Source organism: Mirounga leonina, unplaced genomic scaffold (genome assembly GCF_011800145.1).
Source record: "Mirounga leonina isolate KUSES-001 unplaced genomic scaffold, KU_Mleo_1.0 Mir_53, whole genome shotgun sequence".
Taxonomy (NCBI): domain Eukaryota; kingdom Metazoa; phylum Chordata; class Mammalia; order Carnivora; family Phocidae; genus Mirounga; species Mirounga leonina.
In genome coordinates, this window is record NW_023270807.1 from 98,770,035 (window position 1) to 98,795,965 (window position 25,931).

The 25,931-nt window shown below is 41.1% G+C and overlaps 1 protein-coding gene across 5 annotated transcripts in view; it reads left to right on the plus strand.

Moving 5' to 3' along the window:
- Positions 1-25,931, plus strand: part of SASH1 (SAM and SH3 domain containing 1) — a 245,573-nt gene that overhangs the window by 118,332 nt on the left and 101,310 nt on the right. For 3 of the 5 annotated variants that reach the window (XM_034990970.1, XM_034990968.1, XM_034990969.1), the window contains exons 3-4: positions 22,973-23,023; positions 23,134-23,183. The exons of the other annotated variants lie outside the window; for them this stretch is intronic. In XM_034990970.1, the coding sequence (XP_034846861.1) occupies positions 22,973-23,023; positions 23,134-23,183 (101 nt within the window). The remainder of the gene's footprint in view (positions 1-22,972; positions 23,024-23,133; positions 23,184-25,931) is intronic. 5 annotated transcript variants of the gene reach the window in all.

Genomic DNA, 25,931 nt, shown 5'->3' on the forward strand with positions numbered 1-25,931 from the left:
CGTTTTTGCTTAAATGAATTCTGGAGTTCAGTTTTATTTTCTTTAAAGTGTCCAAAATGCTGTGAAAACTGCCATCAACATAATAATAAGAGAATTAGAGAACAATAAAAGATTAAGAGAAGAGTAATATTTTGTACCAGTATCACCTTGGGGCTATGGAAGAGATTTCATACCTAAGTGACTTCAAGTTTGTCCTTAAAAACTGCAATCTATATTTAAAACCAGACAACAAGGAGAAGATTTCTTGTGCTTTTAATAAAGTTGAACTGCTAGAGGCTGACATGAAGCAGATACCAGATGACTAGTCTGGGCACTTGGAGAGTCACCTTCACTGCAGACCATAACGGAACACACTCTTAGCTTGACATGATACTCGTGCTTCTCCCATCAGGATGTTGCCTGTGGAAAACCTCCTGGTATGTGTCAGAGGTTGTGAATGCACCTCTAGTACGCTAACAGTGAGTTTAGAAAGTGTTTGTAGGGTAATCCTGATGAGTACTCACCATGAGAAACTGCTAAAGTATTGAGGTGGAGGTTGCTTTGTTATAAGGAAAAGGCGAGGGGCACCTGGGTGGCTCAGTGGGTTGAGCATCTGACTCGTGATTTCAGCTCAGGTTATGATCTTGGGGTCCTGGGAGCGAGCCCTGAATCAGGCTTCATGCTCAGCGGGGAGTCTGCTTGAGATTCTCTCTCCTTCTTCCTCTCCCCCCTCCCCCCTCTCCCCGCTCTCTTGTTCTCTCAAATACAAATAAATCTTAAAAAAAAAAAAAGGCAGTGTTGTGGAAAGCAGTGCTCATGGTTAGATTTTTAATGGTTGCATATCCAAATAACAAAAGAGATTACTTATAATCTAGAATAGTTCTCAATCAGTTCTCTTGAGGCAAGAGCCGTACTTTCCTATAAACCAACAAACCTTATTACCAGCATTACATTTTCTCTCTAGGACAGTCTTAGTTATAAGATGCACATAAAGTCACATTCCTTAGTAAATGGAAACCTCATGAGGTAATAAATAAGCACGTCGCATTAGAGGTAATAAGTGTTCTAACATGAGCTGGCTGTGGGGGGGACTTCATAATAAACCAGTGTAACACACTGCAATATCACAAGCCACCCAGAGGTGTAATACAAAGCTTTGCCCACAAATCTGTGACACAAACATAAAAATTGCCTCCTGTCTGTATTTTTATTTAAGCAATTCCACGAATCTTCTATATAATCTTATGATTCAGTCACTAAGTATTGACTGAGCTCTTTACCAGGTGTCCTGGGGTCCAGGAGAAATGCAGTATGATTCCCCACCTCTTCCCCGCCTTCCCCCCCCTCCCCACTAAACAAACACACATGAAAAAGTAGAGGACAGGATTTTATGTAGTTCAGCGTGATGCAGTTACCTTCAGTCAGCATCTGTCGGGTCCTCACCATGTACGAGGCTATATCTGAAACTGTGTATGGAATTAAAAATATGTCGTTTGGGCTTTTAGTAATTTCCTATGTTAAATTTTAATGACATTAATATGAAGCATGAAATGCCCCTTAAAATTTCTAGTTATATCCAAATTCATTCTCAAAAACCATAATGGGAATATTTCCCGAAGCTTCTTTGCAGACTACACTCCTGATGGATTTTCCACTAGTTGTTTTGTTTTTGTTTTTGTTTTTAAGATTTTATTCATTTATTAGAGAGAGAGAGAAAATGAGAATGAGCCAGGGGAGGGGCAGAGGCAGAGGGAGGGAGAGGTAGACTCCCCACTGAGCGCGGAGCCCAAGGCGGGGGCTCGATCTCAGGATGCTGAGATCGGGGCCTGAGCCAAAGGCAGACACTTAACCGCCTGAGCCACCCAGGTGCCCCTCCACTAGTTTTTATTTATTTATTTATTTATTTATTTATTTATTTATTTATTTATTTATTTATTTAAGATTTTATTTATTTATTTGACAGAGAAACACAGCGAGAGAGGGAACACAAGCAGGGGGAGTGGGAGAGGGAGAAGCAGGCTTCCCGCCGAGCAGGGAGCCCGATGCGGGGCTCGATCCCAGGACCCTGGGATCACGACCTGAGCCGAAGGCAGACGCTTAACGACTGAGCCACCCAGGTGCCCCTCCACTAGTTTTTTAAATCCTTAATCTTCATTTTGGTATAATTCATGTTGTTACAAAACCCCTTTATGGCCTGAAGCTAGACTGAACATCGGGGCTTGTGACTGTTATGACTTACAGTGAAGGTGTCACAGTATGTAAGTCTGAATAACCATATTTCAAAATATTTAAAATTACAGTTTTGCAAGGTAGAAGGATTCTTTTAGCTAGATTTTGCTTTAAGGATCGAGAAAATTACAGTTCACTTAAGAAATGATTAACAAGCATCCCGTGTTTGTTTTTCACATACATTTCAGTTCGTACCTCACTCCTGACAGTAGAGACCGGGATCTGCTTAGGTGCCGGCACTTGGAGAGGATTCTTGGATACGTTACAGCTACACCTAAAGCATCGATGAATGGAAGAAAAAAAAGTTGCTTAAAAAGTGGTGTAAAATGATACAGTGAAGTAGTTATTGTTTGGGTGTTAAACTTATAATTTATACTGTAGTTTTACTTCAGTTTGCAATGAGTCCCGCAAGGCTAGAATACTACAGCATGGGGTGTATAGGGAAAGAATCACAGGAACAGAGGCATTTCTTCAAGAAAGCAGCTGAGTTATTCTGAGTAATACCAAGATTTTAATGATGCTAATGTACAGGGAAATGTTTTGGAAACTGTGTGAACCTGGTATGTGTACTGATTTCTTATCCACCACACAAAACTTAACTCTGTTTTTCCTAGTTGGAGCTACGTCAGTATTTCGTTTGGAACGTGTTTGGGTGTTCAGTGGAGCTTAATGCAGATCAGGTTCAGTTAAATGAGTAAGACCATAAACTTGCCGAGGCAGTAGCACCCATATTGTGGAAGCCTTGAATGTCAGTTTAGCAGTTTGACATTGTTCTGTTGTTAAGAGGGAACATAGGGAAGGTTTTGATTAGGAGAAAGACAGGAGTATTATGTTCCTGGAAAGTTTGATTTCTCAGTAGTGCATCTGATTATTTGGGGGGAGGAAGACCCATTGGAAGGCCATCACTACAGTCCAGACGAAAGGTAACAAAAGCCCGAGCAAATAGGCCAGGTGTAAAAATATACTAGGTGTAGAAGTGGAAACGGATACAAGAAGCATATCGTTGGAGGGACTGAGAGCTTGACTGAATCTCCGGGAGGAAGAGGATGAGTGAAGGTGCTGGGAGGTTGGTGTGGTCGTTAACAGGCGAGAGTGGGGAAGAGCTGGGTGTACAGAATAGGAGCCCACTTGACGATGTGCAGAGATCGAGGTCCTGTCCAGACATTCTTGTGGAGCTGAACAGCCAGGGACTAGAGCATGGTGGCCTCTGATGTAGAGAAGCCCCCAAGTGGGGGAGATACGTTCTGAGACTTCCTCATCATTGTCTTCCTGGCACCTAACCTGATGGATGGCCTTCAATGATTGGTCAGCAGGAGGCGAGTGGAGGCAGTGGGTATAGAAAATTCATTCGAGAAGTTTGGCTGGCTCAGAAGAAGTGGAAGCAATGAATGGGTAGAGAATGGACCTCCCTCCCTTTCTTCCTTTCTTCCTTCCCCCACCTCTATCCTCTCCTCCTGTCTGTTCATATCTCCCCTCCTGCTGTCCGCTCTGTGGGGAGAGCTGAATAGGTCTGTGTGCCACAAAGGAGAGAAGAAAAGAATGATGATGAAGGAAAAAATAAAAAGATAAGTAGGTGGCGAATTGCTCCTTTTTATGAAGTCTGTGTAAAAACAAAGGAAGTGTGACCTTCCCTCTTTGGAGAATGGAAAGTACTTAAAGCTTGGGTGGCTTTTCTGGTCCTCCTATTAGCAGGAGGACATCATATTTACAGCAGGCGAAAGTCATCCCACAGGGTTTGTTTTTCTGCCTTTATCAGTGTGCTGTGTGCTGAAAAGGAGGATAATTGTGCAAAGAAATAGAAGAAACACCCAAATAATTAGGTTTGAGACCCCAGACATGCTGAATAGCAGGTCATAAGGCACAGTCAGAAAGCATATAATGGGAAGAATTTCCAGTGTCCCTGCATGTCTCTTCATGTGGACATTGTTGGAAGCAGGTGGTTTTAGTAGGTAATTGAATATAGGAGACTCTTAGGCAGTAGAGCAGACTGGTATGGGATGAGTTTGGGAGGTAGAAATTGTGGCTTTGCTATTTACTAGCCATGTGACTGGGAGCAAGTTACTTAATCTCTCCAAGCCTCAGTTTCTCCATGTGTAAAAAGAAGGCACACATAATCTCTACCTTTGAATGTCCCAGTGAGAACTATGGGAAATAATTTTTTAAAAACATATTCAACAAATATTTATTGAACACCTACTATGTGCTAGGCAGTGGGGCTGCTGCAGTGAAGAAAACAGGTGAAGCACCTGCCCCCATGGAGCTTGCATTCTGCAGGGTCCAGGAGGGCTTAATACATTTCTCAAAAGGTAGTATTTATCAAGCACCAAGCATAATACCTGGCTGTGCTTAATATGAGCCAACACTGTCAACATCACGGAGGGCAGAATGTTCTCCTCTTTCTATGATGACAAATGGGTAGCGCTTCCATTGACAAATGAATTTTAAAACGGGTGAGTATTTTTAATTTGGGAGAGGAAATCCCTTAGTGCTATTGGTGTGTGCATGTCAACTGAACAGTTTTACATATTGATATTAATCAGTGATAATCGTTTCTCTGCCTAGGAAATTCTGATTACTGTAAAAGGGCCTGGGTACTGATTTTCATATATTGTGATTCTTCTACCTATTAAATAGTAAGCACGAAGGAAGAACATCAGTTTTCTGACATCTGATAGCTTTGACCCAGGCTTTTCTCTAAACCCCTTCTCCTCCCCGTTGCGTCCCACATCTCAGGAACAAGACAATATTGAGAAGGCAATACTGGAAGAAGAGTATTGATTTTGTAGGAAATATACTACAGGATAGTTTTCTTTAAAAAAAAAAAAGATTTTAATCAAAAGAGGATCACTGTTCAGTCATTTGGTATGGTTAGCGTTGTTGTCTTAGAGCATAGGTATTAGAAAGGTAAATATGAATGGGTTTGAGAACATGCCTTGCACCTACCTGCTCCTGCAAACTTCAGGAATTTGAAAGTTGATGGTAGTCACCTGAGAGCCAGCAGGATCCAGGTCGTGCAGAGCTGCCACGATGGCTTATTAATAATTACAGAAGGGAAAGCATAGGTGGGAAGGAGGCAAACCCCAGTGGCTCAGCCACTGCAGGAGTATAGCTGTTTTGGGGAACTATCTGCAAACCTCTTAGCCAAAGGCAATCCATTAAATCTACCCACTCAGTCCTAGGATTCCCTTTGGCAAAAGGAGGCATTCTTCAAGAGGGAACATGGGACCTGCCCTCGTCCATTAAAAATAAACCTCTTATTTTTCCAGAAGCCAGACAAGCTTTGTGTAATTATAGTCTAGAGAGGTAAAGGTGATCCCACATTTAAACCTACACCCATCAAAACACTTGACTTAACTGACCAAGCGAGTCTGGCCAGGGCTCCAGAGAGAGACACTGGCCTTGGTGTTTAGTTCTAGGGCATCCCAGAAGCCGTTTCCTTGTGCCCTCCGCTGGTCCACTGCACCATAACTCACTCTCAGACCTGGACATGACATCTGGACAGACGAGATGCGAGATACTTCCTTCTTTACCCTCTCGAATTGCTTGTTTTCAAGAAAAAGGGTGAAATGAAGCAAGCTCTTTGAGGTTTCCCTGAAAACTTGGCATTGACTGCAACTAGTTTTTTTTTTTTTTTCTTTTTAAAGTGTCTTTTAGGTCCTGTTCAGTAATCTCCCCCAGTTGTATGCTCTTTTTGAGGGATCCTCAATGAAAGAGTGATGGGTTTTACAACAGTCCACAAAACACTCTCCGTTTTGCTCAACTGGTAGATAGATTTTAAAAATAGCTCTTGAATTTTGCAATGTGGTATGCCATGTGTGAGCTCCCGGGACAACATGTGTCCTGCACATCGCAAAACCCTTCACAAGTGTTACCTCGTTAAGCTGCACAGGATCTGACAGGTGGCTGGCTCCTGCATGCCTTGCAGGGAAAGAGGACCACTGCACATGCTCTGTCAGCTCAGAACAGTGGCTTTGTTGTCTTGGGTTGTGCTGCCTCCAGAGAGGATGAGTCTTCCTTGAATTGCCAGTGGAATAGTTAGATACCCCAATATCTTTTCTGGGACATAGATAATTATGGAGTAAGATTCAGTACTGCCTGTAGCTACTTCAGGTTTTTGCCAGACAAGGCCAGTTATTGATAGCAGGATCAGAAACAGGCAGGAGAGACTGGTCCTTGGATGTAGATCTGCCCACTTGGGGGAGGCCTCGTGGTTTGGATTGACTAGAGAGGCTCAGGTCTTCAGTAGGAAGTTTAAGTCTGGGCAAGCAGCAGGTGATGGGGGTCTTCAGGGCAGCCCCAGGAAAATGAGAGCAGCCTGAATTGGGATGTGTATCTTTTGTTAGATCTGTGAGCAGGTGGACAGGACTCCGTTGCCAGGCTGACCATGGATGGGGCAGAAACCCTGTCTTGGGAGAAGACTGGGGTTATTGTACAGTTATCAGAACAAAGCTTTGAGAGGGAAGACAACAGCAAAGCAAAAACACACAGGAACAGGCTAAGGAGAAGGGAAGGAGGATGGGGACTCAGAAAACTAGAGGTGGCCTGGTCATCAGCACTGGGGCACTAACTGGGAGAGCCAATAGATGCTAGCATAGCAATTAAGAGTATGTATCCTGGAATCAAAGTGACTGCACCTTCTAGCATGTGGTCTTGGGGAAGATACTTAGTCTCTGTGCCTCAGTCTCCTTGTTGGTCACGTGGAAATAGTAAAACGTCCTACTTTATGAGGTTTTTTAAAAGATGAAATAATATAGGTAAAGTGCCTTAGAATGGTATGTGGCATGAAGTAGCATTTGATAAACATCGGCAGTGATGGCAGTGAAGATGATGATGATGGTAATCATGTTGATGATGATGAATCAGAAAGTACCAAAGAAGTGCCTGCTCCTCAAGGAGGAATCGGCCCCAGAACATGTACTCAGTTTATAGGTGGTGATCCAGTGACTTCCAGAAGGGATGGGAAATGGGATGCAGGGTGAGAACTAGCCTCGTGGCCTTGGTGAGCACTTGGTAAATACTTGGTGTTAAAGGGGTGTATTGACCAGGTAGCCCCAAGGAGTTTGTTACTGTTCTTTCTATAGTTATTTGATGATACGTTGGTGTGGATAATTGAGTCAGTCAGTTCAATTTTTAAAATATGAACCATTTGAATATAATTATTTCAAAGAGGATTTTTAAGAAAATAAGTATATGCTTTTATGTATTCCCAGCCCACTCTGTTCAGTTTTTCCGTTGGTTGACTGCTCAGGATAAGCAGGGACAAGTGGCAGCCTCTGTGATCCTTAACAAAACCCTTGACACGTGTGGTGGAAGATATATATAGAGCTTAACATGGTTTCTGTCTTTGTTTTGCCTTACTGCTCAACACACTCTCTTTCTTTTGCTTTGTGGATCAAATTATGACAGTGTCAGAACCCAGGGATTAAAAACATAACAAAAGTTTTAATTCAATCGATAAATGTGTATTGATTTCCCATTATGTGCAGGGTATTAAGCTTTCTGTGCTATGGTCTCTCTACTCCAGTCTCCTCTGCCACCTTTCATTCATTTATTCACCCAGCAAATATTTATTATGGGGTTATTTAATCTTTGCCAGGCACTTTGCAAGGTCTTGGGTTTCGACGGAGCCCCTCAGTGATGATACCATATCGTTACTGGGATTGCATCTTCTTTTTAAGAGATCTGTCTGTGACATTCAAGACTCTTACTGTTTTGATTCTCAAGGTAGAAGTCATGGCTCTAGGTTCATTCCAGCCTTTTTAGAGGGACATGTAGTAGTCAGGGACACAGCCCTTCTCTACAGTTTCCCAGGCAATTGGTCGTCGTATTTGGACTCACTCCTTTTTTTTTGTGCTCCTCTGGATGCCAAGAAAGGGCCACCCATCTGTTTTCTGCCCTTTGAGACCAGGTCCTGATAATGTTTCCTGTTTGCACTCTTCTGAAGTTTTTGTTTGCTTTTCCTGCGGAAAAATTGTTATCTGCTAGGGGGAAAATTGGCTTACTATTTGTGAACATGCACATTTTTTGTGCATATAATATGTATCATCTTATACGAAGTAACCATTTTCTCATTAGCAACCTGATGATATTTATGTGATTGAGGCTAGTTAACAGATGACAAGAAGATACTTCCAATTCTTTCTTTTTGTGCTACAGAAAAGGAGAATTTGACAGGGCGGTTTAAGAAAGAGGGAAAGTAAAGCAAAATTTCTGTGAGGAAAATTCTAAATTATTGACATTTTTGAAACCTTAGCAGTATAATGCAGTTTAAAACAATAAAGTACTGGGTGCCTGGGTGGCTCAGTCATTAAGTGTCTTGCCTTCTGCTCAGGTCATGATCCCAGGGTCCTGGGATCGAGCCCCGCATCGAGCCCCGCATCTGGCTCCCTGCTCAGCGGGAAGCCTGCTCCTCCCTCTCCCACTCCCCCTGCTTGTGTTCCCTCTCTCACTGTGTCTCTCTCTCTCTGTCAAATAAATAAAATCTTTAAAAAACAACAACAACAATAAAGTACTGTGATATGTATGTGTTGAATAATGTATCTTTAAATGACAAATGCTCCACAAAGGTCTGTTTGTAGAAAAGAAATTGGTCAGCATGTGTGATTAATAAAAAAATCCATATAGGGGCGTCTGGATGGCACAGTTGGTTAAGTGTCCAACCGTTGGTTTCAGCTCAGGCCAGCATCACAGGGTCCTGGGATCGAGCCCTGTATGGGGCTCCACATTCAGTGTGGAGTCTGCTTGAGATTCTCTCTCTCCCTCTCCCCCTCCCACTCATGCTCTCTCTCAAATAAATAAATCTTTTTAAAAAAATCCATATGCATCTCTTATGCTTTGAATATTCTACATCCCCATTATGGTATAGAATCTTGATAGTGTGCCATGTATATGTATAAAGTTTGAACCAAGTCTGACTCTAGGTCTATAACGCTAGGAAAAAACACATTTTAAATAGAAACATTTTTGTTTTGCTTTCTGATTGTAAAAGTAGTACATATAAATTGTAGAGAAATAAGAAAATAGAGAAGGTCCTGAAAAAGAAAATAAAGATTATGCTTAAGCCTCCCACCCCCACCTCGGATATAACCACATTTTGGCTTATTTCTTCCCAGACTTTTGTCTGTACATATATATTCATTCAACAGATATTGAGTACCCCTAAGTGCCAGGCACTCTGCTGGGTACTGGGGATACACCAGGGGACAATATATACAAAATTTCCTGCTCCGGTGGAGTTTACATTCTATATATATACACTTATGTACCCAAATATTAGGATCAAGCTGTATGCACAGTACGCCTGATTATATTCCTCAACCTTCTATAAGGAACACCCTTACCTTATTAACTATTCTTTAGTATTGTGATTTTTAATGAGTACATACCCTTTTTATCTTGTGAATGTTCCATAGTTTATCCCCCAATTTGAGCTATTTAGGTGTTCTTCACTTTTTTGTTATTCTAAAAGTAAATGACCATGAACATCTTTAAATGTAAATCTTCACTTTGATAACTTACTTCCTTAGGGTAGATTATTAGATATGAGTGTAGCAGGTTGGAAAGTAGGAACATTTTAAAGACTCCACAGGAGCACTGTTAAATTCTCATCTGAAAATATTATATAATTTGCACTTCTACTAGCAGCATATCTGTGGTCCTTTTTTAAATTTATGCTTCCCAGTATTTATTATCAGGAGAAAGAAAACTTTACCAATCCGGTTGGTGAAAAGTAGTTTCATAGTGTTTTAAATTGTATTTCTTTGATCATTTCTAAGAACACACATATTATTATATCTTTCTGTGACTCATCTCTTAAAAGTTATTTGCCCATTTTTTCCAATCTAAAATAGTTTTTCTTATTTATTTATCAGCACTCTTTACATATAGAGCCATTTAGTCCATTATTATGTATGTGGCAACTTTTTCCCTTGTTGGAGAATATACACTTTTTCCAACTTCTCCACCAACCAAATTATGAGAAGGGAAATGAAGGGGAGGTCCTCCTCTTGATATGAACGAGACGTTGGATTTTAAGCCAGAATCTCCCTTCCTAGCCACAGAAGCAATGGCTCCGGTGCTAGGATAGCAGTACCTACAAGCAATAATGCCCAAGAAATACTGTTAGTTCTACAGACAAAGCTGTCTTTAGTGCCATGCAGGATGCAAGTAGGCATGTGCGCATGGGGAGTAGTTAACTCTGTACTGGCTAAATGGTATCCCACCTTGCCCCCTCCACCACTGTAGCAATCATGGTGCATGTGGATTTAATTAGTTTCCAAAAAATGAGAGCCATTTATCGACATATATCTAAGCATACATATAGATACATTTTCAGGTTGTAGAAAGAAGAAGTTGGGTCTCTTAGTTGTGAGCAAGTGAATGAGATCCCAGCAAAGAGCTGCTGTTCTGAACAGGGAGACAGATTTATGTTTAAAACTATGCAACTAGGTAATAATTTTGATCAATGAAGTATGTTTGCTATAGTCGTGATTAAAGAAACAGATAAATCACAGTTATTTCAACATGGCACTTTGGCCACTCAATAAATCGGTATTTTAAATTTCATTTGCTTTTGAACTAAGTTCAATAATTTATAGAGTAAGTCATTCAAAGATTAATGCTCAAAAGGGAGGAAAATCACTGTACAGGAAAAGAAACATATCATTTATGTATATTACATTGAGACTTGGTCTGCCTGTGTTTCCATTATAAACCTGACTTTTCCAGCATTTATAATACAGCAATAAAAAAGTTTGCCCAGGGCTAGAATTTGGTATTTGTCTCGACTTTCTGATACCTCAATTTTTATTTTATCCTTCTTTCTCAAATACTGTGACCTCCATCCTGCGTTTTTAGATGTTTACATCATTAGGTAACACTATTAATTCCAAAAGCTCATTTACTTTAGAAGTACAAATTTGTGGCTCATGATTTCAGAATGCACTGGATTGTGTTTAATTCTGAGGCTTTTCAGGATGGTATAAAACTTATAAAGGTGGTTTGAAAATACAATTCAAAGAGTGAAAAAGAAGGATAGTTCAATGTCATGATAGCACCTTTTGATTTAATAGCTACAAAGACAATAATAATGCTTTAAATCATGACAAAATGTGACCCAGTCTATTAGAGTATTCATTTAAATTTGGCATCTCCAGTTTGATCAGGGTACATAATTTTTTTTTTTTTTTTGTAAAATCCATATTCAGACACCCAATCTGCTTACTAATCAGTTCAGATGTTATTTATATGATAATATGGAGCTTTTGGTTTTTTATATTCTCAGTTATGTGTTTTTCTTATTTGGCCATGAGCTCCTGAAGGTCAGTGCCTATTCTTTATACTCTTGGTACCCAGCATATCAACTAAGTACAGAGTGGACACTTAGGAAATATTGGTCCAGTAGATGAATACGTGAACATTTGTTCAGTTACAGGCTGTCGGATTTGTCGGCAATGTACTAGCTTTTGAAGATTATCCATTCCAAAACATTTGAGTCATTAGGTCATTTCCCCATAAAAATGTAATGTAAAAGGTAAATGATCCCACAGCAGCTTACTTAACTTCCCACAGTTACACTCCAGAACAAGTAATACAATCACTGTAATCGGACAGAGGTCTGAACCAGTTTCTGAAAGAACCCCCATCCCAGCCTCAGATGGTCCCATGGTCCCGCTCAAGCAATAATGTAGATTTTACATATTGTAAATAATTTGTTCTCTTGTTGGTCACCTAGCTGTACTGCTCCCCGCCCCCCTTTTTTAAAATGTTAAACGCATCCCTTTCTTTGTACTTTAAAATCGTTCATCTTGGTTATCCCTTCCTAGAGCACTAAAGATGAGTCATACCAGGTTGAGGTGTGACTCCGGATCTGTTGATCCCTTCCACCTTCAGATCACTGAATCCCAGCATAGAGGCCCTTCGGAGCAGCCTTGTCGGGGGCAGAAATTCTGAAAGGGCTTCAGCATCACTTGGAAACTGGGTAGAAATGTGAATTAGTGGGCCCACTCCAGAAGGACTGAATCTGAAGCTGGGGAGGAGGCCAGCAATCTTTGTTGAATCAGCCATCCAGGTGACTATGGTGTAGTAGGTGTGGAACGGCTGTTCAAGGCCTGCTGGAGCGTGCGTGGTCCCAGATGGCATCTTAATGTTCGAGGCCTTTGGGCGGTGAGCTCAGTGGTGGCGTATGCCCCAGCAGCCAGATGCCCAGGACTCTGCTGCTGTTCGTCACATTCAAGGGGCCCTGGAGCTGTCAGGAGAGTTTGGTTTAAGGTTCAGACATGGTGGTGGGGCACCGGGACCCTCGGGCCCCGTGTAGCCAAGCTGGGCTTCAGGATGGCATTGGATACGCAAGGCTGCACATTAGAACGTTGTCAGTATTTTGCAACACCTAACAGGAAAAATTTCAGCTGGATTTGAAATCTGTTACATTTTCATAAGAAATTTCACTACGACGTTAAATAAAGTGCTGTTAGCTCCTTGAACTAGAAATTGCTGTATTTCAGTGGTTATAAGAATAGCTAAGACAATATTTTTTAAAGATTTTATTTATTTGCGAGAGAGAGACAGTGAGAGAGAGCACGAGTGGGGAGGAGAGGGAGAAGCAGGCTCCCCGAGAGCAGAAAGCCCGATGTGGGGCTCCATCCCAGGACCCTGGCTGGGATCATGACCTGAGTCGAAGGCAGACGCTTAACTGACTGAGCGTCCCCAGGTTCCCCGCTAAGACAATTTTTTTTAATCACTTTGTTGTGTGAATAAAATTCCTTGTTAGTAATCACTACCCATAGCATTAAAAGCTCATCATTAAGAGTTTTTAGCTAATGTAGTTTATAGTCATTTCAAGTATATAACCTAAATTTTTAAAAAGTTATTTTCAAGTAAGGAAGCGTAAGGTTCTTATTTTAAAAATGAAAAAGATTTTATTTGGAAGTTTTTTACTAATTGAATATTTACTATTTTCACAAATACTCTGATTTAATTTTCTTTATAATTCTTATATATCACTTACAACTGTAGTAGATGTTTTTCCACCCGGTGGTCCCAGTATGCGGGGTGCTGCACTTGTCCCTGTGCCCTGTGGGAGATGGCCCGGGGCGGCCATCTGCCCTCCCTCGGAAGCCCTCCACGTATTTGCATTTTCCTCCCCTTCTTACAACAGCCCTGCTTCTTCCAGTTGATCCTGTTCATCTGATCCCCTTTCCAGATCCCACTCTAGTGAAAGTTCTCCTGGTTTTCATTATCTCCCAGAAAATGTGGCATGCAGAGCTGAGCACAGCTATTCAGATGTCATCCGCCTGGTGCCAGAAAGAAGGAATGTTATAGGACCTGTGATGTGGACATTGAGTGCAAATGATTCCCATGAGGGACTTTAGAAATCATTAGAATTTAAGCTCCCTGAAGGCAGTGATTCTCCTTTTCATTGTTTTATCCTTGACTAGAACAGGGCTTACTTAGCACATAGTATGTCCTCATTGAATAGTTGTAAAATTAGGAATGGTTAGATGAAAGAGGTGGGGAGAGACAGAAAGTGAAAGTAGTGCTCCCATGTAGTTGGGTCTGTTGACTTTTGTGTCATCATGCCCGTCAATTCCAGTCAGTGACCAGTTGTACTCAGAAGACCATTTGGTGAGTGTGGATCACTCCACACTCTGTTGTCCCAACAGTGAGGTTGGATGGACTCATGGGTGGTGATACCATCCAGAGTGGCCCATGGTCGTGGTATCCACCCCTGGGATACGTGTGCAGGGCCCATTTGTTAGTGTCCATAAACCAAGTCCCACTAGTAAAATGAACAATTGAATTATACAACTTGTTAGATTTTTTTTTTTTTAAGATTTTATTTATTTATTTGACAGAGAGAGAGACAGCAAGAGAGGGAACATAAACGGTGGCGAGTGGGAGAGGGAGAAGCAGGCTTCCTGCCGAGCAGGGAGCCCGATGCGGGGCTCGATCCCAGGACCCTGAGATCATGACCTGAGCCGAAGGCAGACGCTTAACGACTGAGCCACCCAGGCGCCTGTTAGATTCTTTTTTAAAGGATAATTAAAATGCCTTTACTGACACTGTGCTTTTTAATATTTACATTTAGATGACATGACACTCTTGTGTTAGTTTTTGTTCATAGTAGAAGATGCATTCTTAAAACATGACTCATCTTCTGGAATGAACCTTTGTTACGGTTTGGTCTTATTCCTATCTTGGTGTAGTATGCTTGGTAGGTCGTTATGTACTCAACAGTGTTGAAGTTGAGCCTAAAGGATGTGATACATTGTTTCCTAAGACAGCTTAAAAGTTAAAAGAAGCATACTACCGGGGCACCTGGGTGGCTCAGTCGTTAAGCGTCTGCCTTCGGCTCAGGTCATGATCCCAGGGTCCTGGGATCGAGTCCGCTTTGGGCTCCCTGCTCGGCAGGAGGCCTGCTTCTCCTTCTCCCTCTCCCACTCCCCCTGCTTGTGTTCCCTCTCTCGCTGTCTCTCTGTCAAAAAATAAATAAAATCTTTAAAAAAAAAAAAGAAGCATACTACCTTGTTTGAAATGAGGCTCAAGAGTGCTACTCTGGACACTCTTAGATTCAAATTCTTCCTGAATTTATTTATTTATTTATTTATTTATTTATTTATTTATTTATTTATTTATTTTTAAAGATTTTTATTTATTTATTTGAGAGAGAGAATGAGATAGAGCATGAGAGGGGGGAGGGTCAGAGGGAGAAGCAGACTCCCCGCCGAGCAGGGAGCCCGATGCGGGACTCGATCCCGGGACTCCAGGATCATGACCTGAGCCGAAGGCAGTCGCTTTAACCAACTGAGCCACCCAGGCGCCCCAAATTCTTCCTGAATTTAACCAATTCATCTAACTTTTACTGACTTCCCTGTGTTTTCCCACAGTTGTGCTTCAAGATGGGAAAACTCATCCTACTGTCTCCTGAGACTGAGTTCTGCCCCTGCGCTGGGCACTCCCGTGACTCCTTTCAGTTAGGTAGGGGAGTGGACAAGCTTCCTCGGTTTTCAGTAGGGGATCCCGGGACTACCTCTAGCATGAAAGGCTGAAGCCCTTTTGGGGCAAAAGGAGCTCTGCAGGGACATTGCTCCTGATGTTGGTCACTGTCATATACCATCCTTTCTGCCAGAAGCCAGAGGAGAAATTCTCTCTCCTGGGAATAGCCGTGTGTCTTGTGAATACCTCAAAACATAAAAGTATGGGCGATGTCAGTCTTGTAACTGAGCATGTTTCTGTCTTTGCTTTAAGTGTCAGGAAACTTAGCCCAAAATGTGTGGTCCATCTCTAGTGTAGGATTCCATCGTCTGCATTTCTTAACGAACCTAATTCCTGGACCAATTTTACCATATAATCTTGATTTCCCTCACTTCGTGTCATTTCGTTAGCTAGCTTCATCTTATGTAATGTTGAACTTAAGTTTTGTAAGCTATCTTAAATCATTTTTTTAAACGGTGCAGTTTAAATAAATATATAGTGAATACTTGCATAACATAGACTAATACAGCAAGAAGATTTAATAATTTTACCACAGCGTATTAATGGCCAGGTGGAAATGGCCACTTTTGGTTTCTTATCAGTATTTCTCAAAATTTACTCACCTGTTCGTTATGGATGGCTTTTAAGGTTGAAGTTAGTGGAATAGCATTCAACTGTGAAAACTTTTTTCTTTGGAAACTTTCTTCTTCGATGTGGGGGGAGAGAGTACTTTTCCACTCACTTTCACTCATTAGAATCAATTTCATATGCCAGGCCATGAGCTTATGGGTGCCTGAAAAATGGCTAACATTTCCTGTTTCACGTGTGAATGATTTGGGTGAAACCAGTCATTAAAATGTGAAAAGGGGGGCACCTGGGTGGCTCAGTTGTTAAGCATCTGCCTTCGGCTCAGGTCATGGTCCCAGGGTCCTGGGATTGAGTCCCACATCGGGCTCCCTGCTCCGCGGGAAGCCTGCTTCTCCCTCTACCACTCCCCCCGCTGTGTTCCTGCTCTCACTATGTCTCTCTCTGTCCAAGAAATAAATAAAATCTTTAAAAAAATAAATAAATAAATAAAATGTGAAAAGGTACAGGGTTGGAGCTAGAACTCCCAGGCCAGTGCAGATTTTATCCTAAAAGTGGCTAAACACCCCGACATTTTCTTTTTAAGTTCTTACAGATCTAAGTTGTAGATCTTTTTGAAAATACTTACCTAATTAACTTTTACTTACCCATGGAACTCTGCACCCCCGAAGTAAATCTGAAATCAAAGCGTGAAATACATGTCCCTAGACAGTGAAGTTGCAAACAAAAATTAATAGAAGAGTCAGAATTACTGGCAAAGTAATCCATTTTAAAGAAATGAAACAAATCGATGCCCATCAAGCACTTCCCTCATGCAGAGCCTGGTCATCCTTGACGGGAAGGACCCATGTGCACTTCACTGTTGTCTCTTCCAATGGGGCCTGGCACGTAAGAAGCACTGAATAGATTTTGTTGGACCGCGTGTGTGTGTCTGTGGGTACAGTGAATCCCTGTTAAGAAGGCATTTGCCGTCTAGGTGAGGGAGTAAGATACAGATAAGAGAGAAGAGTTGCTACACATAGATATACCTAGTATATAAGCCATGTAGCTCGTTCCTGTTATGACTGAACTCAGGCTTATCATTTAAGGCATGGTCGGGCAGAGAAGGTGTAATGGAAGGTGGGTTTGAAGTTGGATCTAAAGGATGACTTGGAAGGATGGACAGGAAGAAGAAGGACATCCAATTTTCTATGAGGAAAAGTGAAATACGGGGACAGCATGCTCGAAGGGGACCCAGCACCTATTCTCTAAGAAGAGGGTGTCCAGGGGCGCCTGGGTGGCTCAGTCGTTAAGCGTCTGCCTTCGGCTTAGGTTATGATCCCAGAGTCCTGGGATCGGGTCCCACATCGGGCTCCCTGCTCGGCAGGAAGCCTGCTTCTCCCTCTCCCACTCCCCCTGCTTGTGTGTTCCTGCTCTCGCTGTCTCTCTCTCTCTGTCAAATAAACAAATCTTTAAAAAAAAAAAAAAAAAAAGAATAAGAGGGTGTCCATTAGGCCAGTTGGCAGAAGGGCTTCTTTTTCAGAAATGTGGATTTTATCCTGTCAGTATTGTGTTTCTAGAATTTTGGAAAGATTTTGGAACAGAGAAAATGATACAAAGAACAAAGCCGTTAGCTTCTCAAACTAAAATGAGCATACAGAATACCCGGAGATCTTGGTAAAATGCAGATTTTGATTCTGGTCTGGGGTGAGGCCCGAACCTGCCTTTCGAAGAAGCTTCCAGGTGATTCTAATGCTCATGTTGCATGAACCACAGAAAGCAAGGACAGAGTACTTTTTTTTTTTTTAAGATTTTATTTATTTATTCATGAGAGACAGAGAGAGAGAGAGAGGCAGAGGGAGAGGCAGAGGCGGAGGGAGAAGCAGGTTCCCCATGGAACAGGGAGCCCGATGCGGGACTTGATCCCAGGACCCTGGGCTCATGACCTAAGCCAAAGGCAGATGCTTAACCGACTGAGCCACCTAGGTGCCCAGGACAGAGTACTATTTTAAGAAGATTTATTTGTTAGTAGTGATTGGATTGGACCCGGCTTCATCTAAGTAGGGACTGCAAGTCTAAGAGGAACCTAAAGATCACCAAATGGTCCATTTCTTTTCATTGCCATTGCAAAACCAAGCAAAGTAAAAACTGAGGTCTAAAGGTCTTACTATAGTGGGGGCAGGGTTGGAACTCCCACTCAGTACCTTCTGCTCCACTCTAGGGGGGTGGGCAGGCATCTGGGAGGTCAAGGACCGCAGAGAAGCTGATGCCTGGGAGAATGGAATGGGGTGGCTGGACACAAGAAGCCTTGTCAACAGAGAAGCAACAGTCCCTGGTAGCTGATTTGTTGGGGAGTGAGGGAACTCTGAAGAAAGTGTTGAGGTTTACATCCTGGTACGAGGAACAGATGCCCCACTGCATGCCAGAAGGGAGAAGAAGTCAGGCAAGAGGGGAGCATACTTTGCCAATTGGGAGACACCGCCACTTCATAGTCTTCTTGTAAAGTGATCAATATCATGTGAGTTTTAAAATCTATCACAGGCAGCAACTTTCCCCAGCCATTTAGAGCCTGTTTCCTCCATTAATTGAACACATCAGTGATGGGATGTGTACTTTACTCGTAGGCTGAGTGTTGCCAGGCATGCGGTCCTCTGGCCTTTCCATCACCTCCTTCCTGTGCCCAGTGTGGAGGAGGAGAGCTTGGCGCTGAGCTGAGCTGATAGGCGCCTGATGGTTTTCCTCTCTGCTTTTGGATTAAGAGAGGGATTTATCCCACCTGCTTTTCCAGCCTTGAAGTGCATTTGGCTTTAAGCACTGGCAGCATTAAGGGAAGGAGAAGTGTGGATTTCCACAAGAAGGTGGAAACAAAGTTGGAGTGTGGGCAAGGGCGTGATATTTGTTTTCCAGGACCTTATTCTGCCCCAAGTGGGTTTTTGACTGGTGTTTTACACCACGTGCCAGAGCCTTAGTTTTATATTTGACCCAGGCCCTGTTAGTGTGACTGTAGACATGCTTGTGCATACACCCGTGTGCACACACGTGCACAAGCAGGTGGAAGCGCACGTGTGTTCCCGTGTTTTGGTTTTGGCAAACTCCTGATTTCATCTGGAAAATTTGTTCTTTTTTTGCTTCTGTGTTAGACATCATAAACTTTGAAGGAATTACTATTTCCAAAATTGTCCCAAGTGACAGGAAATGAATTAGAGGTTTCCCTCTACCCAGTAATTTTTGGTCATCTGATGCCTTAAAAAAAAAAAAAAAAAATATATATATATATATATATATATATAGTTTCTACAGTTCTGTTGTCTCTCTCTGTCAAAATATGTGAGATGATTTCTAAAATCATTATGGACCTTCACTATTAATCAGAAAAATGCAGGCATAGTTTTCTATGATACTCATTACTAAAATTTTTAATATCTCAAGAAATTATTTTACTATAGAGCATGACCTAATTTGAGAAATTTAAGTTTCAGTATTTCTTAAGAAGTTTCTATGTTTAGTTGTTGGGATACAACTAAAATTATTACCAGTTTCAATTTTTTTAAACTTTTGTAACATTCTTTAGAAATATCTAAAAGCAATGTATGTTTGACAAATGTGTTAAAAATTGAGGAATAGTGGCCTTTGCAGACATAACCATTGGCGTGTAAGGAATCTTTGAGATGTTTATTTTTTTCTTTTAAAGATTTTATTTACTTATATATAGAGAGAGAGCACAAGCAGGGGGAGGGGCAGACAGAGGGAGAAGCAGACTCCCTGCTGAGCAAGGGCCACCCCACCTTCCAGTGTGGGACTAGATCCCAGGACCATGGGATCATGAGCTGAGCCAAAGGCAGACGTTTAACCGACTGAGCCACCCAGGCATCCCAGAGATGTTTTCTCACACATTTATGAACATGTAGATAATTTTACAACATGTAAGATCTGAAGATTGTACTTTTAAGCTGATCTTATATTAGAAAAAAATAATGAAGGTAATGCAAAATTACATGCTCTTAAAAAAAGTAAGCATAGGTAATTGCTATTAACATTTAGTGTATATCCTCTCTAACTTTTCCTTTTGCATGCACACATGCATACATGAACATATGTTGAGCTATATTTATAACTTGGTTTAGTTTCCACTGTAATACTTCATTAAGTTAGGGAGATTTCCTTAAGCATTTGTAGTGTACAAACTCACTACAGGTTTGTAATGTTTAATGATTTTTGACATTCTTTTTTAAAATTTTATTTATTTATTTATTTTATTTTATTATTTTTTAACTAGGCTTCACACCCAGTGTGGAGGCCAGTGCAGGGTTTGACGGCCCTGAGATCAGGACCTGAGCTGATATCAAGTCAGATGCTTAACCGACTGAGCCACCTAGGTGCCCCAATATTTGTCATTCTTACCCCTGAATCTGTGAATAGAAAAAAATGCTTATTGGTTGGTGTGACTAAGTTTGGGATGACTTGTTACACAGCAGTAGTAACTGCCTCAGGTAGCACGTGTTATTAAGGAGAATCTTATTTCTCAGTGATCATCTCTTTCCATAATGTGTCCAGAAGACACAATTTTTACTATTTCCATCAACACGATTACTTCCAAATCAGGAGTTAGATTGTGGACCATCAGTTGTTCCCCAAATAAAGTTGTTTGAAACTGGGCAATCAGGTTGTCAATTCTTACTCAGCTAAATTTAACTCTTACTTGCAATGTTGCATTTCTCAGGTTTGATGGTTAAAGGAACAAATTTTAGTACATTATACATCAAACTATACCCCTAACCAATTTCCTAAAAAGTCCCCCAAACACAGTCTAGAATTAGTAAGAGACTAACATGTGAAGCTGAATTGTTTAGCATGTTATTTCCTGGTCATCAAACATTTAATGTGATTGTTAACAAACACCTGCTTTGTATGCGGGGAAAGGCACATTTTGCATAATGTACCATAAATGTTATGTTTATGATATAGAGTAACAAATGATGCACTCAGTAAATAAAATTTATTAGAAAAAATGTAGATAAAAACATGCAGTAAAAGAAAGTAATTTCCTATCGTAGACTATTACCTAGTAAAGTAGAGACTTAGAGCTTGAAGAACAGTTAAGAATGGAGGAGGGAGGAGAGTTAATCAGTCATTTTTTTCATTGATGGTTATGGAAGGACATGGGCTGGAGTTGGGTGTTAAAGGGACTATTTCAGAGAAAAATTCAGAGGAAGTAATGTAGTTCTGTTATCTTTCTGAGGTTCCCACCCTGACTCTGAACAGGAAGATTTAGGATGAAAAACTGCAAACTATATCTTTGCTTACTTCCTGCTGTTTTTTTTTTTTTAAAGATTGTTTTATTTATTTATTAGAGAGCATGAGATGAGGGAAGGTCAGAGGGAGAAGCAGACTCCCCGCCGAGCACGGACTCCAGGATCATGACCTGAGCCAAAGGCAGTCACTTAACCAACTGAGCCACCCAGGCGCCCTAAGTTTATAAATTTCTCTATGTGATGCTAAGAGGTTAGGTATCAGGGCATCTTGACTGGTCTCTTAAGTACAAGGAACCTCCCAAATACGTGTCTCACATGTTGATTACACCTGAGTCTGATGTCATACCAATTGGACTTGGAATGTAACTCGAACAATTCCATATGTTGCTTTGTAAAAATGGTGTATCAAGTCTGGGACAGAAATCTAAATTTGTCCATTATGAACAAAGGTGGCAATAAAAACCAGGAGGATGTTAAGCGAAGAGAAGTTCTATGAGTCTTTACACCACTCTGGTTATTTTTTCATAACAAATAAGGCCCTGGGACTAGGGTTGAGTGAGTTTCCAATCCATTAAAGTATTTTTCTTTTTCGATCTACTTGTCCCAAATCATCCTGTTCTTAGATTACTCACCCAGCACATTCATTTTATAGTCGATATACGTACTGGATTCCCGTTACTTATTTACATTTATAAATGTAGTCTGAGTTATACTCATTTTAATGTTTCATTGCTAAGTTTTTAAAATATTGGCCTAGTTTTGTAATCATGCTAGTAATAAAATAGGCAGCTTTAATACATTGAACAGTTAAATGAGAATTCCTAACTTGAGATGATCTGCTCCCACATCCTGAATGTCAGCTGAGACTAACAAAACCGTCTTCATATGGTGCATGTGCAGACCTGAAGAATGTAGCAGTTATTAAGAACACGATAGGATTATTGGAAAACTCATGATTAACCTGATATTTCAAACTTGTATTCTTAGTGATAACTCACTCCTTCCTCTAAAACTGCCTGTCAGCCTGCATATGATATAATCAGCTGGGGACCACCCTGGATTGTACACCATACTTTGATGAGGACCTCCACTTTAGCATCTATTTGGATTTAGAATTACTCTCTACTTGTGAAAAATACCAGTGTTGTACTCTGCTGTGTTCACTAGTGTGGCCCTTATTTTCCCATAGTATATTCTAGCACTTCTAATAGTGCAATTTCCTATTTTGCTGCCAATGCTTATTTCAATATATTACTTTCATATAGGTCACTGGTTTACCTCTCTTTCTCTCTCTCTCTCTTTTACCAAAGGGGAAATGGAGTTTTTAACTATAAAATGGTTTTATCTCTCAAATGATTCCTTTCTTTATGACTTGATGATTTTTGATAATGTCATGCATTTATTTCATCTATTAGCTGGATGCTGAGAGTTGTTTTTTAAATTTCCAGCTGGGCCAATTCATTTGTATTATAGGAGCATGGTGATTTCTAGGGTTGCACGATAATATCAAGTGAGCTTTCCACCTTCCTAAAGACACTTACACCTACACCTGCGTTATGAAATAACTCTGAGTACATTTAGAATTTAAAAATCCGATTGGAACTCCAATATTATTGAAAAAGAACACAACGGGATCCGCATAAGTTCTGTCTCCCAGTGAGGGTCGAATCACATCCAGAGGATTATTTCACCATTAACTGTCTATGCCCTTCAGTTGGATTGTGCTTTTTTCTTCTGCAGTAAAATTGTAAGCAGTGTCAAGCAGTGAAGTTTGGGAAGCAGTTCCATTTTAAGACCAGAGTTCTCATTTTGAAAGCACTTCAGTTTTTCCAGAAAAATCTGTTTATCTCCACCATCTCCTCCCACTGTATCCTAGTGTTTCCCAAATCCCCCCATCTCTGCTTACATATCTGTTTGTCTTTCTGGTGTATGCCACGCTGGGAAGTCTCATCAAACCCGCATCTGTTCTCTTTTAGGAGAAACCTGATGCCAGCCCCACGTCACTTCAGCTGCGGTCCCAGATCGAAGTAAGCACAATGACTTTAATCATCTATTTTTGCTTCTGCTTTTTTTTTTTTTTTTTTAAGTGATATTCTGTACAAATGAGAGCCTGCTGCTCTGTGCCTCTTTCTCCTAGGAGTCGCTTGGCTTCTGCAGCGCCGTGTCAACACCAGAAGTGGAGAGAAAGTAAGTCTCCTTCCTACTGCCCGGGATCAGAATTTCTAAGGAGGTCCATCCTGGTGAAAGTCGAATGGGTGATCATGTTGTGTCTGTGCTGTGGAGCATGATGTCATTTTCCTTGCATGGTGTGTGTGTGTGTGTGTGTGTACGTACATGTAGGTGGATAAGAGTGGTTTGTAATTCAGTTGGTGAAGACTAAGGATTCCGCGAGAGTTACTGGTTTCACACTGCTTATTGTGAGTGAGCCCTAAATAAATATCTGGAAATGAACATAGAGAAAGGAAAAGGACAGGTCCACCAAGGTGGGTTTTCTTCTTTTAAAATAATTTCTTTTTTTTTTTTTTTTTTTTAAGATTTTATTTATTTATTTGGCAGAGAGAGACACAGCGAGAGAGGGAACCCAAGCAGGGGGAGTGGGAGAGAGAGAGAAGCAGGCTTCCCGCAGAGCAGGGAGCCCGATGCGGGGCTCGATCCCAGGACCCTGGGATCATGACCTGAGCCGAAGGCAGACGCTTAACGACTGAGCCACCCAGGTGCCCCTAAAATAATTTCTGATACAGGGTGAAAGTCATAAAGAAGCAAGGTACAAAAATACAATATATTCCAGAATAAAACAATGTAAAACAACAACAACAAAAAAAACCCTCCTCTCTGCGTTTGGCTTTGGTGGGTGCCCTTAAAACAAAAATAAATGCTTGTGACAAGATGGTAAATGCTTACTCACTTTTCCTGTTAAAGGTGGTATTTTTGCTTCTTTGTCCTGACTTGGGCCCTGTAATCTTTACTCTCATGGAAGATAATTCTATATCTTATATCTGCAGTGTGTTTTTTTAGGCAACTTTAAAAAAACAAAATGAAAACAAAGCAAATGGGTTTCCTTTTGTTTTCTGCAACCTTTTCCATTTTTTCTTTATTCCACCATAATTACCCTAGAATGTTCTATTTACGGTCTTCGAGGTAAAGAAATTTTAAGAAAGTCCTCATCTTTAAACAGACACTTCCTTTGGCATGGAGCCGCTTACACTGTTTGGTGCCAAGAGAAGCGTAGAAGTGGTTTAGGAATAAGGTATTTCTGGAATGAAAAGAGCGCGTTGGGAGAGCGTGTGTGCTTTACAGCTCTGCCTAATCCATCCACGTGTGTGTGTTGCTCGCCGGGAGGCAGCTCGAGGAGGGAAGACTGCTTTGCCGAGGCTTCGGTTCTCAAGTGGTGGAGCCGACGTGGTTCAGGACTGAGGAACACTGGGGGTGGCGAGCCAAAAGCAAACCAAGGCCATTGCCCATTCAAGGTTGGAGAATACATGCGCAATTAGTGTCTCTCCTTTGTCTTCGTTTCATGCAAGCTCCTAGCAGCTTAGTAGTGTGCAGGCTGAAGGAACTCAGAGGTGGGAGTCGACATTGATTTGGAAATTTAAGGTACTGTGGCAATAAATTGAGTTGAGTGTGGGCAGAAGCCTGGAGTTAATGGACTGGAGGTTCTTCTGACCTAGTTTGCTACCTATTTGGCATGATTCAGGCTGAGAACTCAGGTGTTCTTCAGAATCTGAGTCCTTTGGGAAACAAGAAATGTTTGCCTTTTCTCCTAAGAGGAAGTGACTCACCAAATTTGTACTAACCTTAGTTAGGCTGGGTATTTCTTCTCCCCACCCCAGTTGTGGGTAGTCATTCTTTCCGTGTTTATATCCTTCACTTAGTGAAATGTGGCGTAGCTCTTGTGGCCAAGAGAGAGACTCTCAGCCTCCTCTGAGGTTAACAGAAAATGTGAACACACACAACACACAGTGCTGTTGACCGCCCCAACCTCTCCATGTATAAATCTGCCATTTTGCTTCTGTTCTTTTAAGTGGTTTACTTGAACTTGGATGTTTCTAAGTAACCTAAGAGTTGTAATCCATTTTGTCCTGTATTTCCTTATCAGTGCTTTTTTAGAATTATGGTACTCTTGTTTTTCTTATTTTTAAAAAAACTTTTGAAAAATGTTAAACTTACAGCAAAGTTGCAAGAGTTGTGCAGTGAACCTCTATATAACTTAGACTTAGCAGTTTGCACACTCTTATTCTCCCTCCTGGACACACACGCACACATATAATATTGTTAATTACGATTATTGCAGAACGATTGGAGAGTAAGTTACAAACTCTGTGACTCTCACTTCTCAATACCTCAGCATGTATCTCCTAAGGACAAGGACCTTCTCTTTCAGAACTCCACAGTATAATTACCAAATAGGAATTTTAATAGTGATTTTCCTAATGTACAGTTCATGTTTGAGTTTCTCTGATTGCCGCAGTAGTGTTTCTTACAGCACTTTTTTTTTCAACCCAACACTTAAAAAAATGACTCATCACATTCACATGTCCTCTCTCTTGTCATATTTAATCTGAAAGGATTTCTTGGCCTTTCTTTGTCTTTTATGATACTGATGGGTTTTTTAAGAGGGTAGGCTAGTTGTTTGGTGAGATATTCCTCTATCTGGGTTTCTTCTTAGGATTCGGGTAATGCATTTTTGATGTTGTGTTCTTTCCGGGGCACTGCATCATCATGTTAATCTGTCCCGTTGGTGATAACTAATTTTGATCATATGATTGTGGTGATGTCCGTCAGCTTTCTTCTGAGAAGTTAGAATTTTCCCTTTGCAATTAGTAAATATTCTGTGGGGAGATGATCTGAGACTGCGTAAATGTCTTGTTTCTCATCAAACTTTTACCTGATGGTTTTAGATTTAATGACTGTCACCTAAATCAGTTTTTACAGTGA